This window comes from Fragaria vesca, linkage group LG7 (genome assembly GCF_000184155.1).
Source record: "Fragaria vesca subsp. vesca linkage group LG7, FraVesHawaii_1.0, whole genome shotgun sequence".
Classification (NCBI taxonomy): domain Eukaryota; kingdom Viridiplantae; phylum Streptophyta; class Magnoliopsida; order Rosales; family Rosaceae; genus Fragaria; species Fragaria vesca.
Genome location: NC_020497.1, coordinates 254791 through 269788, shown reverse-complemented (window position 1 = coordinate 269788; position 14998 = coordinate 254791). Strand labels below are relative to the sequence as shown.

The window sequence follows — 14998 nt, the reverse complement described above, 5'->3', positions numbered from 1 at the left end:
TTTTCAAGCCCTTCACATTCTATATACCTTCGACTAGATTTAAATCAACTTATTTCCTCTGGAAAGCTTGGACTTATTTCCTCTTTGTACTTTGGCTGTTATTCATCTTGCAGCTAATTGTCTTAATTTTTATCTGAATCTAAATCTTGATAAAGTGACTAAACTTGGTAATCATGACTTAATTCGATGGAGCCCTATATTAAATTGAGTTTTGATGGTTCAATCCTTGCTAACAACAATGTTGTTGGTGGTTTTGTTTTCAGGGTATCTGATGGTTCTATATTAGCTAGCTGCTTCCAATAAACTCCATGTCAAAGATAACCTATTAGCAGAAGGACATCCTTTACGTGCAGGTCTTCTGGCGGCAAATCTCCATGGTTTCAGTAATTTGCAAGTGGAAGGAGATTCCAAGCTTCCATTCCATTTCCTTCACTCATGTCAAGCGAGAGACTCTCTGGCTAAACCAAGACATGATCATTTGTCTTCAACTCAAGCCTTCCATTGCGACTGTCTTAAATTTAACAAGGACCAAAAAAAGAAAAGAAAAAAAAAACTTTCAAGTCGGACAATTTTGTGCACAATACAAATGTGTCAAACTGGGAATACGTCGGTCCATAGTTTTTTCCATGAAGCTGGGGTAAAATCAAGTAACTACGTCAAGTGACTAGTTATTGAGTATTGACTGTGGGGTGAGAATGTTATCATTGTTATCCACTTATTGACGTAGTGAACGTTCACTTCCAAAATCAATTAACAATAAACTCATAGGCAAAGTCTCATATTTTCGATGTGAGATTCATTTCGTAACACACCCCCGCACATGTGCAAATTTTTAAGCCATACATGTGGACAATTTTAATAAGGATTCATATCACAACACATCCCCACACGTAGATCGGATGTAGTTTGACGCTGAATATTCAATTTTGACAGGGATTAATTGGATGTACGAAATCGTCCCCAACAGGGCATAATAGGTACCAAACTGTGCATAGTTTGATTAGTGATGGTGCAAGTATCCTACAAAATTTACTCTTCATTCAAAATCATTTTTTGTAAAAAAGAATTTTACAATCCAACATACTTCAACAACTGGTGTTCTATCCGAAGAAAGAAGAAAATGGAGAAAATGAACTTGAGATACCACCGCCACAGAGTAAAATACCCCGCGACTCTATTCTATTTCCAAATAAAACCCTGTCAAACATATAACTCCGTGCTGAAGCCTGCAAGCTATATTCACCCAAATCACAAGAGATGGATCTTACACACTGCAATTCCATGTCATCTTTCTCAAAATGTCTGATGTACTTCCTAATGTCTTGTTGAAGCTCAAGGGTTTCAATTGGCTTATGAGCAAATGAGAATTTCCAATCCTTGGCTCTGTTGGCACTGTTAGGACTAATCTGATTCAAGGGTGGCTCCCCAGGACCACTGCTGGCCATTAGTCCTGATGGATTGTGGGCATTGGCAAATTGATTTGGGATGCTCAACACCTGATAAAACTAACAATTTATTATCAGAAATCAAAGTTAAGTTACTTTCTAAACCTCCTCCTTGGTCATGTAATTAATGTCCAAAAGGCAAGATTATGACAGGAGTGTACGGTAGGGAAAAAAAAGAAGGAAGGTGAATATTAAAATCCATATAAAATTGAAACTACAATAGCCGAAGTGGAAAATGAAGAGCAGACCCGAAATACTAGGAACAGAAGATCGGGCCAAATATAAATAAATGAAAAAAGGCAAACATCAATAATGGTAAAAAACAGTTGTCAGAACCAAATAACACTGAGTATTCAATCAGGAAACAATGAACGTGGTGTCAATTCTGTGTGAACCTGATCGTAACTAAACAACACACAAGGAAAGGTAGAAAACTGCAGGAAACCCACAGAATTTTAAAATTTAGTAGATTAGTCAATCTTCTCCCAGGCTTAGTAAGGCATTTTAATGAAGTGAGCTCTTTCCCCAATGATGCCAGCAGAAATGAAATCAGAATCAAACTTCCTATTGATTCTTACTTCAACACCAAATACATTCCTCATTATAATATCTAGCTACAGTTAACTTTCAGAAGTAACATGCTTTTTTCATAGTGTTACAAACTACAATAACATATCAGATTGGCATGCACAGTATTGAATTTTCCTTGCTTAATTTACTATACCTTTATCAGACATCCATTTCAAACTGTAAATTTTAACTTCTTATATATACTTCATTTAAATTGTAACAGACTTGCTAAAATTCTGAAATAACAATAGATTTACTGAGTTCAGTAGTTGAACTGAAATTTTTTATACCGGCTATCTGAGTCAATTGACAGAATGGTCTTATCATTATGCTAGAGAAATGACCCAAATAAGGATATATGTGAGACTTGGTGGCCACAAGCAAGACTCATTTCTTCCCATTCACAACCATAAAGGTTTAGAGAAAGAAAGCATTTTGGAAAAAAAAAAAAAAAGAAAAAAAAAAAGTAAACACCAAGGAATGGGATGGACCTGTTTTTCATTGAGGCTACCATTTGAGCTTTTCACGACTGAAGCACTTGAACTTTCTTGAAGTAAAGATAGACTTTTATCAACAGGGGTAGTAATACCGACTAAGTTGAAAGGTGGGTCCTCTGGCGATGAGAAGTCAGAACTATCAAAAGTTGAGAGGGATACACACTCATCAAAATAGGCTAGAGCTTCATCTGTCAGACGTTTTGACATCTTTCTTCTTTCAATGCTAGCCTGTAAGAGCAAATTTATAAATGAGTATGAACAAAGGAGAAGAGAGACAAAGTGAGATGCTCTTATCTGAATTCCATATCTAAGGAAATCCCAGCAGTTCATAGATGCAAATCTATATTCTCAATTAACTTGTTTTTACGAATGTCTTCAAACACAAAAGATAAGAACATGCCTAAGCAAGCGGTGATTGGGTGAAACATTTTCAATGTATGTATATAAAGCATTTGTTCACAGACACATTTTCATACATGCTCCAACAACCTTTCAAGTGACATATACTAGCAGTAATTTTTGTTAAATGTTGATTTAAATCCAAGAGGCAGCATTTAACAATTTTTATTAAGAGATAGAGAATTTGTTATTAACACTCTTTAAAAGTTAATCTACACTCTTTTCATTTACTGTGTGAGTATACGGAGCTAATAAAAATCAACTTTGGGGTACACCAGTGCTGTTCTCCTGATCAGTATTGACCAGGAGAAACCCTGCTCAATCACCCTAGAATCTACCCAAGGGTATTAACAAAATGATCTCAAACTAAAAGGACTTCAGTCTACCCTTGATTTAGATCCAAGACTGATTGACCAGGAATTCCCTGGTCAATTACTGACCAGTAGAACACAACTGTGGAGGCCAGATTGACCTTTTGGATTGTTAATGACAACATCCTAAGACATGAAAATCCATATAAGATTTATAAAAAATCATTTCATATTCTAAAAACTGAATCTATTGTAAAATCTTCATCCAAGAACCAACAATATAAATAACAGCAGAACACCAACATGCTTGCCATGCTCCCAAGGCAAAAAACTCTGATATTTTTAAATGGAAATGAACTGAATTACTAGGAGGGAATTGAAGGAAAAGAAAATTCCTACTTTTCTTCCTGGACGAGATTTCGGCGCATTAGATATCTTGGGATCTGGAAGCACTTCCTTCAGGATTCTACTGAGCTCTTGTCCACGGTGCTCCTCAACAGCCAAATCTGATTGAAGTTTTCTAGCCCTTTCCTTGGACTGCAAGCTTAAGGCAATGTTCTACTCAGTAAAGGCTTTGTACCCCAAGAAACAAAAATAAAAAATCAAAACAAAAATTAATATATGAATGGAACAAAAGAAGAAGGCAAAAAGAATAAAAATTTGAAGTATCAATAAATTACATGATGTATCCCTGCAATGACATGATTTGCTTAATGGGGATCAACCTCTATTTATAATCATATAAACAAAAGGAAGCTTCTTTTAGATGAAACTGAGTAAGCAAAAGCAGCAATTAACTAAGAACCGATCACGCAAAAGTTCTGTCAGAACAGGGTAACTAAATTGTTTTATTTTTATTTTTTGGGGTCGTGAGGGTAACCAAATTACTACTACAAAATTCCAACCCATACCCTTGCACTATGGGATCTCAAGATTTAGAACGTAAAGTAAGTTGCAGATTACACATTACACTTGAACAATGGATTGTAGAATGCCGCCGCTCAATTATGTATTCCATCAAAATTGAAAAGAGGATCTGAATATACACTGCCACAACAACAGGCACATGTGTCCCTGATGAGAGATATTCCCATGTCTGGCTTAATCAGATCACTGCATTTTCATCTTCTCTAATTCTATCTAGTAACTTTCAAGCAATAACATTTTCAAATGTCAATTAAGCCACATCCAACTACTCGGCATGAAAAAACATTGAACAACATCATATGAAGCATGGTCACAGAAATGGAAATTTCTACCTGCTCAAGTTTTTTGGCATATTCTCTTCTGATGTCCAAAACCAATTCAACTGCACTTGGGTTTACTAAGTCGGGAGGGATATCGGAAATGTCAGAAGTTGCTAGTGTTGGAGTACTGCCCCTTCGCATAGCCTGAGTTTGTAAGAAGCAAATATAATATAATCAAAATAATAACGATGAAAGCACTTTGCAAATAGAGACTATAAATGAAAAATAAAAATAAAATGCCAGCCTCTTAGCATTGCCCTCATTAATCAAAACAATAGCAAGGGAGTAAGCACAAGAGCAGTATTTTTATAAGAAAACGAAAACTATGGCACTTAAGTGTGCACAGTTCTGCTTGTATCTAAACTTGACAAAAACAGATCTACAAATTACTAGTCAATAGAAAGAAAGAAAGAAAAAAAAAAAAAAAACTGTGGTTCAGTGGTCATTTGTGTGGTAGGTCCATAGATGTTGCCTGATCCCTAAAAAACAAAAAGCCAAAGGCATCCTCAACCAAACTGCCCAAAACCTTGTGGTGATCCTTATGTCCAAGAGATTACAGATACATTAAGGTCTCTTTAACAACTTTAGGACCACAACTTTATAACATGATTAGGGTTCAAATTCCGAAGCAAAGTTTGCCGACTTAAGGTGAGACACTAGGTTTGTATTGTGATACCCAATTCATAAAATAGTTCATTTTAATAGCTTTTAATCTTCCATTTAAAATCCCAAATTGTTGTACCTTGCCATCTGTATTACTGTGCTACATGTCCATACAACTGAAATCATATACTAGAATTTCAGATTGCAGTTTCATATTTGGAGGAATTCCAATGAAAATCAAAAGACAGGTTTGGTATAACTGGTCAAAGAATATAGTTCTTGAAATAAATTACCACAAAGTTTGATACTTCCACAGTGCCCCAAAAAGAAATTGATACTTATCTTCTAATTAAGGTAATACACTTAAGCTCCCTCTCAATCATATCAAAGAGAAAAGGTTCAAGTACATAATAATTGCATCACCACCTAGACTATTTTTTGGATTTTAGTAATTAATTCAAAATACACTAGCACATAGCACATCTCACTTCAGAACAATCTGTTTCATATATCACTGTTCAATTGATTATCAAAATCCATAAGTACTTACACTTTCAAGGTCTTTTTGAATCTCAGAGATAGCACGTCTCACTTCAGATCGAACTGTTTCATATATATTACTACTTGTGGTATCATCTTCCAAATGAATAGCTTGAACCGACTGCAAAATTAAAAGCCATATATAGTATTTCAAAAGCCAGTCCTATTAACCAATTTCCAGATGTAAATTAAACAAACCCATACAAGCAAGCTGAAAACTCCAAGTAATACAAACCAAATTATCACCAGAAGGTCCATGATCTATATTCATCTGTTCACAAGCCGCTTTAAAACTTTTCTCTTCAGCTCCAGATAAGGAACTTGCGGTGGAAACTCCATCTTCCCAATTCGAAGATTGCAAGCTGGACTAAAAGAGAAACCCAAACAACAAAAGGCAAAATAAACAACCAACTTTATACATATCAACAGTAGGAGTCATTATCACAAACACACAATCACAGAATTGGTTAATGAATCATCTTACAAAGTTGGCATGTGAAGGCTGGAAAGGTGAATGCTGACTGGACCATGTCCTCAGGCCTCTCAACTGATCCAACTCATCCGAGCTAGTTCTAACCAAACCACCCTTTTTGCCTTGCTCTGCTTTATTCAATGAAGAAGTACATTCCTGTTCATCTTCACTCTATTCATAAACACAGTAATAAGGTCATAACTCATCTCTACTGAACAACTCCAAAGTCGAAATGAGCTGAACCGAAAAGGGAAATACTAAACCTTGGAAATGACGGAACGCCCCCTGGGCTCCGGACACCGGGAAACGGAGCGGTTGCGACGGCCAGTGTCGACTCTGGAGTGGCTCCGACCGACCAGAACATCGGCGTTCCGAGACACCGACCGGCCTCTTCCAGAATCAGCAGCAGTGAACGAAGTTGCCGGGGGCGAATCTTTGTCGGGTTTGAGTAGTAGCGGGGTTTTGGGGTGAAGCGCGGCTGGTGAATCTGAGGAGGACCAGAAGAGAGGGTTGTCTCTCTTGTTAATGTTGTGAGAGTCAAGAGTGGCGGTCCTTGAGGAAGCGCTGACGCTTCTGGATCTTCTGATTGGTTTTGGGTTTGGCTTAGAGTCAATGTCGGTGCTCCGTTTAGCTGACGACGAAGTTGAGGCACCGGTGGGATCGCTTCTTCTGCTGGAGGATCTGAAAGCCGAGACCGCCATTCTTCTTCTTGTTACAGTTGGATTCCCCTACCCCTATCGGCAAGTCAAAACGGAAAGGAAATCAAGTCCCGCGCTACTATGTTTCGTTGGACTTTCGAGGTTGGTTGCTTGGTTTTATCGAAACTATGGATTTACTGCACGTGCTTAGGTTTACGTTGTACATGTACAATGTACATGGTTTTCATTCTTTTTTAAATGGCTCAATTCCTCCTATAATACATGAATTATGGTGAATTGAACAGTTAGGTTCTTAGTTTTAGTACCTTAAGTTAAGTTATGCTCTGAAGTTACGCTTAGTTTCACATTTTGGTATTTCTGTTAAATATAAGGGTAAAAATATATATTATTTATAAATATATAATGTACCAAAAAAAAAAAAAAGAGTTTTATGGGTTAATGACCATTGATCTTGGGTCTTAATTATCTTTTGAGTCTTTTAGTAGAAATATACATGAGTCTGGGTTATATTGACCGAGTCTGACATGATTTAATTTTATGTTTAAGAAATATTTATTTGTGATCTAAACACCCATGATACTACTTTCAGTGTATCAATTATATATATCTTGATGGAGTAGTCTCGTCACTGTTTAGATCACAACGGTTAAATTTCTTAAATACAAAATTCAAGTATGTTTTGAACAAAACATAAATTCATCCCGATAATGAATCCACAAAATACACGTTTTTCTTATGTTTATATTTTTTAATAATACCTAAATGACAATTTTACCCTCACATTGCGGTAAAAAAAATTACTCTAATATTGAATTGAAAAGTTAACGAGAGTACCAAACTATCAAAATGAACATAACTTGATGTATCAAAAGTGTCGTCTTCTAAACACTAGGTACCAAACTGTCCAATTTGTCATACATCAAGTACCATAAAAAAAATTTACCCTTTTTAAAATTTCAGCTACTTGGGTACTTGGTAAGTAATGGCTCCTACTACTTAATAATAAAAAAGAAAAACAATAATATGACCCTTTTTTTTTGAGACACCAATATTTGAGCCCAAATATAAATTTTGAATATTATTCTAATGTTTATCCATAAGCTGATAATTTGACACATGCGGCCCAAATTATGTTTATCTCATGGTTTATGTCACTGCTTCGTCTTAGCCATGTTTTACAAGGAGATGCAACTTTAAACAATTAAGATTACTTAATTCAGTTATGAAATAAATACCTTAATCCTCCTACGACAATGAACAACGAAAATTTTGGTAGTATGTATAGTGCTTTTTAGGGTAAAAGAAAAACAACTCCCTTAACAAACAAACAAACTGTAGCTTTTGCAACATTTACCATAGCATCGGCACCATTTACTTTTCCTTTCATTTCCAGCCGCACCACACCTTTACCTTTTGTTTCCTTTTCGTTTTTGTTAGTGGGATCACCGTCAAGTATGTCTCGCATGACTGAGCATACGTGTCTCACCAACGAGCTATGACCATTCATGTGCGCTCATGGGTCTCACGTTTGGACGCACGTGTGGAAATCTTCTAGAAACGAGCATGCTTCAGCTGATAGCTCCAGATGTGCGTCTCACTGCCTATAAAATGAACTCTAAGCTCTTAGAGCATCTCTAGCGGAATTGCTAAATCAATTTTTTTTTGAAATTTGTCAACTTTTCGAATGAATAGGAGCTCCAACAGTATACCTAAATGGTTGCTAAATTTAAGAATTGCTAAACAAAATTGATAAATTTGTCAATTGAACCATGAATTGCTAAAGGAATACTTATATTTTCCCTCCTTTTTTTCTCCACGTGTCAGTTTATAATTTGTTAAAAATATTACTTAACTTACACTTAGCAATAACTGTTGGAGCCAAATTCTTATAACAATTGCTAAATCTCATAATCATTACTACATTTAATTATAGTTTTAATTACACTGCTGGAGATGCTCTAAGGTATATGCTAACCTCTAGTCTCTACAACAAATCCAATTGCTTTAGCTATGGATTCTTATTTGAGCGTCGAAGAGGCAACACCCAGATCCGTTTGGGAGCCCTTCTGATTGCTCTTCATCATCTTGTAGGGAATCACAACATATATAAGGATCCTATTGCTTAGCAGAAATCTGCCTAAGGTAAATTCTTGTATCAACATTTAGGAAAATCTACACGAGTAAATGGCCTAAGACCACGTTTGGATAAGTAATCCCCACACGTAAGCCATGCTTCATTGAACGACCCCTCCTCCCTCATAATTCTTTCTTCTACAACATTTCTTGTGAATATAGTAGTTAAGGAAACTAATTGTCATCATGACAACTCATAATCTCCTCGCAACAGAAGCACGTCTCAACTTCTAAACACTTGTCCCACAAGAGGAATGAGTTCACACTGATTCCGAATCAGATAGCCCATTGGTCTAACCACAACCTCAACGATAAGACAAAATTATTATTTGTTCTAAGAACATAGCATACGTGGTAGTCCCCCTTAATGCTATTGGTCTAAATTAAAATGTGTCTCTTACATCTAATTTATCTTTTATTTTTTTACCCCTTTTGTTGGTCCCCACATGATTCAAGCCTTGTTATTAGTGAAGACCACCATATGACACTGCCACGTGGTGTCCCAGGTACATGAAAATTACTCAACATTTAGAAATCCCACATAAGAAAAGGAGAGTGAAATTTCCTTTTTAGTTAAAGTTTTCACAAGCAGACATAACACATATTATTAAAAACAAGAGAGTTAAGTTACAAAAAGAGAAAATAAGAAGTGTGGATTGTAATGTGGAGTGCAAATTTCAATTTTCATGTTAAAATGTTATGAAAGGAGTGTGGTGTGTAATTTGGAAAGTGTATATTGCACTCCAATACGAAAAAGGTCGGGAGTGTCGACGACTGATTTGAATTGGGCTCGTCCTTAAACCCAAAGAGTGAAGGCCCTTCTGTGTCTCTTAAACCCACCTCCTCCAAACCTTTGCAACACTCGCAAATCGCAATACAAACGCCACCTTCTTCTCTTGTGTGGCTGCTCGGTCTCCACTTCCAGCCGCAGCCACCGTCAACCGCTCGAGTCCGATTTGGGTACGTATCTTCTCGTCCTCCTCTCTTTCTTTTATCTGGGTTTACTTTGGTTTTCAACTTTTCATTACATTCATTGGGTTACTTTCGATTGCCATTGACTGTAATGCCTGTTTGTTCCTTAGTTTGTTTATTTTCAACAAAATAGTCAAATCTTATGCCATTTTTTTTCGTTTTGGAAATATGCTGCAATGGCATAATTTGTAGGAAGTGTCGAGCTAATTATTTTCCAGAGAAATTTAGATACATGAAGGCTAAACCCAAATCATATACAGTGCTGCAAGGCTTACAGGTTGTGGGTTTTAACTGCAAATTAAACTACTAGAGCTCTGCGGTTAGTTTGATTGATTGTAAGCTTGTACCAACTAGGCTTTCCACTTTAACTGGAAAGTTGTTGGGTTAATTTCTATGAAATATTAATGGGGTTATGGTTCAACCCTGATGTTAGGAACCTAGTATCATGATAATTTTGTATTAGCCTTTTGTGTATACTGTATAGTTATGCTTTTTGTGAAGGTGTTGAATTGATAGCTTATCAGCTTCCCTGGCTGTCTATGTAACTTATGTGCTATATCTTCTCTTTTGTTGATATGTACTTTTTTTTTCCCCTGGTAAATCAATTAAATGGAGTAACAGAAGAAAATTTTACTTGATACACTTGACTTGGCCTTCTTAGTTTTCACTCCTACCATTGCATCTGGATTGGTTTGATGTTTCTGACTACCTGGACTATTATAAACTAGTCAGCACACTCAGCACCAATATTACATGGATCAGATAATATTGTCTTGCTTTTCATGGCATCAAGATTCATCTTGTAGGCAGGAAATTTTTATCTCTAAAGTTCCATGACCTCTGTTCCAAAGCTGTTAAACAATAAAAATATGGGGGTTGGATAAATAAGATGAATTTGAACTTCTTTTCACATTTACGTTGTAGGTTTGTACTAGAAAAGAGAAGTGTCGTTGAGTACCTTGGCATAAAAGCTCTCGCCTGCCATCATAATTCACACAGAGACTTAATCAACACAGTTTCATATCAATTTGTCTCATTTTCCTGAGAACTAAACAGACTTATTTCATTACTAAGCTATATCTTTTCTTGAAAAGTTATTCTGGAAGAAAATTTGGTTGTAAAAAACTTGTGTTTGTTTAATATTTTGTTGCATCTCTAGAAATGATTGTATTACAGTTACATAAGTTATCGCATTTGGTTTGATTGCTTTGTCTAAGATGGTATAATGAATCTTCTGGAAAAGCTTTCACTTTGGTAGCAAAAGTTAGCAAGGGAAATTGGTGCCTTGGATTAGAAAAGAATATGGCTCGTTGGTTTATGTAAGTGTCCTATAGATCTCCCCAGCGCATTACTGACACTGGTCTTGTGGCATCACAATAAGCCCTTGCGTTCATGTATAAGACCTTTACAAAATCAAGAACTATTTACAAAACATTTGCCCCAGGATTGAACCATATGTTTATGTGTCTGTGATCATATCATCTTTTTTCATTTAGACATATGAAAATATGCAGCTTGGGAAGTTTACACCTTAGAATGTGAGTGTGGGTCAGTAGGTGTATATAATCATATCAATTCGAAAGTTTACGGTCACTGTAGTGGAATAAATTTTATATGCAGTTGCTTGACAGATTATCATGAATTGAAACTGTTGCTTAATTCTGAATCAATTGCTAGGGTGTGCATGACTCTTCTACAAAAATGAAGAAACAGATTGCTCTAGGTTTTGAGGGTTCAGCAAACAAGATCGGTGTCGGTGTTGTGACCTTAGATGGCACAATTTTGTCAAACCCACGCCACACATACATTACCCCTCCTGGCCAAGGTTTCCTTCCCCGTGAAACTGCACAACATCATCTCCAATACATTCTGCCGTTGATTAAATCTGCTTTGGAAACTGCGCAAGTAACCCCTCAAGAGATCAATTGCCTTTGTTACACCAAAGGTCCTGGAATGGGAGCACCACTACAAGTTGCTGCCATTGTTGTTAGGGTTCTTTCACAGCTGTGGAAGAAGCCCATTGTTGCAGTTAATCATTGTGTTGCACATATCGAGATGGGAAGAATTGTGACTGGCGCGGTTGATCCTGTTGTGTTGTATGTAAGTGGTGGGAACACACAAGTAATTGCATATAGTGAAGGGAGGTATCGAATCTTTGGAGAGACTATTGATATTGCTGTTGGAAATTGCTTGGATCGGTTTGCCAGGGTATTAGAACTCTCAAATGATCCAGCCCCTGGATATAACATTGAGCAGGTATATCAATCTTGTATGTTTCGTTCATTGTAATTTTTGGATGATATATCGTCTTTTTTATATTTTGTTGAGGAATCTTCGATTGTATTTAAATAAGTTTTCCATCTTGATTTTGGCTTGTATTGTGTGGCTTTTAATTATAATTTCTGTACTTCTCTACTTTCTAAAATCTGGGAACATCCTTGCATGGTTTCTGTGTATTTTATTGGGGTGACCATAGTTCATTTGGAATGTTAGACTCCATTATAATTTTTGAAGTGGTCTGAGAATCCATCATAGTTCAATCGCAGATTACATTTCTGACATTATAATTCTATATTGGTTGAAATTGAAATCTTTAGTTTTATCAAAATCTACGTGTATAGTAAAACTTGTTGCCTTCAGCTTTCAGTGCCCTCCTGTCTATACCATATTCGTTTAAGATTTCTGTAGAAAAATATGGAATTATGGCCTTGATGGCCTTTTCTTTTGGTGAATTGCATTTAAATAAAAATTACAAGTCCTAATGTCTCCTTTTAAGTGGAATTTTTATCATTATCATTATGGTTAAGACGCTTCTTGACACTGCTCACTTCTCGTTCATGCTGAGTGCTTGAGTTGAGTTTTTGTGGGAAGTGCTTCTGTCATGATTTATGTGATTCCCTTCCCCTCCCAGCTTGCAAAGAAAGGAGAACAGTTTATAGACCTTCCATATGCTGTCAAAGGGATGGATGTATCTTTTAGTGGAATTTTGAGCTACATTGAAGCCACTGCTGTGGAGAAACTTAAAAAGACGAATGCACCGCTGCAGACCTATGCTACTCACTTCAGGTATGTGTAATCAATGCTGTTTTCATTGAAAACATATAGTTTAGCTATACAACTTGACAGAAAAAAGACGAGGATTGTTTCAGAACTTCTGGATTTAGGGTTTTCTTTTTTTTTTTTTTTTTTTTTTTTTTTTTTTCTTTCTGGTTTTAGTTGTACAACTTAGCAAAGCAGTCTGACCAAGAACAATAGCAATAATAATACTGTACTTGCTGCACTTCCTTTCTACGACTCTTCAGGAAAATGTTTTTGCAATGCTTGTTGAGATAACAGAACGTGCAATGGCACATTGTGACAAGAGAGATGTACTTATTGTTGGTGGTGTGGGCTGCAATGAGCGCCTGCAAGAGATGATGAAAACCATGTGTGCCGAACGGGGTGGAAGACTGTTTGCAACTGATGATAGGTATTGTATTGATAATGGGGCAATGATTGCTTATACCGGTCTTCTTGCTTTTGCTCATGGAACATCAACCCCATTGGAGGAATCGACTTTCACGCAACGATTCCGGACTGATGAAGTGGAAGCAATATGGCGAGTGAAAGAGGAGTCAGCAAAAGTGAACGAGTATGGTAGTAGCTAAATCTAGTAGTTCTTGAGGTATGCAGTTTCTAGTGTGAAAATTGAACATCAATGTCAAATGAATTGGCTGAATTATGGCCAAAAGTGTCATGATTTTGAAGCAAGGTGCTTGACTTTGACACTGTTAGTACCTAACTTGAGTAAATTGGTATTCCACTTAAACTTAAAAAGGTTGGGGACTCTTATGTTTGTTAGATATATTTTTATGAAAATGGATGAGTGCTGCATATGATGGTGGGAATTTCTGGTTATCTTCTGTATATGAAAACACAGATGAACATTAAAAGGATAAAAATCTGTCTCCCATCTCTCTCATATCTTCTCCAGAATGTTGTAGCATGATGAAGTCAATGTCTCACTGAAAAGATTTTAGAGTGTTTAGAAAAATATATGGATGTAGGATAGGGTTGCATGACTTGCATCGGCTATCAATCATCACAGGTTTACTCTGACGCTTAAAAACAGATTAAGCATTGCATTGGAAGCTGAAATGTGCAGAAAAGGGCATTGGTAGAGAAGTCATAGAACACGAAACCATGAGAATTAGTGACTGTTGAATGTGAACCTATTGGAACAAGTAGCTAGAATGCAGGAGTTATCGGCACGCTAATGTTTGATTCGAACAAGGGGAACCTATTCCTTTTTCATTTCATGGCTCAATATTGCGGATATATCATCCAAGTTGATCAGTTTGCAACTTATAAAATTATGTTGAGCTAAGGCAAAAAGAACAGTACCATCCATTTTGGAACCACATGCTCATAGTTTAGATAATAATAATCTTAATATCAACGGTCTCTCCAAGTATACATGCCAAGAATTTCCTCCAGTTGCAGATAATTCACTGCAGAAATCTCTGTGACGTTATGTTCCCATGGTATAATACACACTGAGCGATTAATTCTCATGAGAGACCACTAGTAAACTTGCTTCAGGCTCTTGTGGTGATTCCTGATACTGCGAGTTTTGAATGCAGCTTGAACCACAAATTTTGAATCAATGATAAGATATTATAATTTATATTACGGCACTCCAAACCATGTTTAGATTTCTGCATATTATCTAGAGAAAATCTTACGTGCGACAGCCGTGCCACGTGTTCTGTGTGACCCACCAATCCCATAGCGACACGTGTTTTTTTTCCCTCTTCTTCTTCCTTCCTCTCTCTTCTCTGGCGAAACCGCTCCGATCAAAACATAGCAGATCCCTTTGCCCAGCCACCGCCTGAAACCTGGAACCCCCACCGCCGCCTCCACCTCCACCATAAGCCTGACAACCTGCCACCATCGAGCCGCGCCTCCACCAACCTGTGCAAATCACGCCTCCACCAAGAGAGAGGAAGGAAGAAGAGAAGAGAGAGGAAGGAAGGAAGAAGAAGAGGAAGGAAGGAAGAAGAAGAGGAAGGAAGAAGAAGAAGAAGAGTTGTGAAAAAGCTTAGCCAGAGGGGATCAGTTTCGCCGGAGAAGAGAGAGGAAGGAAGAAGAGCTATGAAAAAAAAAAAANA

General features: G+C 36.9%; 1 protein-coding gene and 1 pseudogene across 2 annotated transcripts; one reads left to right on the top strand and one right to left on the bottom strand.

Moving 5' to 3' along the window:
• Nucleotides 1–1100: 1100 nt before the first annotated feature.
• LOC101298171 lies at nt 1101–6873 on the bottom strand. Its single transcript, XM_004308132.1, has 8 exons — nt 6348–6873; nt 6097–6255; nt 5848–5979; nt 5623–5733; nt 4482–4613; nt 3622–3759; nt 2507–2740; nt 1101–1496 (listed from the first exon to the last, which is right to left on the bottom strand). Exons 1-8 carry the CDS (start codon nt 6783–6785, stop codon nt 1101–1103), a joined length of 1740 nt encoding a protein of 579 aa, XP_004308180.1. The 5' UTR covers nt 6786–6873.
• A 2869-nt stretch (nt 6874–9742) lies between these two features.
• LOC101291272 lies at nt 9743–13734 on the top strand (annotated as a pseudogene). The gene is made up of 5 exons (XR_185143.1): nt 9743–9836; nt 10041–10125; nt 11526–12104; nt 12760–12914; nt 13151–13734. The product of XR_185143.1 is annotated as a probable tRNA threonylcarbamoyladenosine biosynthesis protein OSGEP-like (transcript).
• Nucleotides 13735–14998: the final 1264 nt, after the last annotated feature.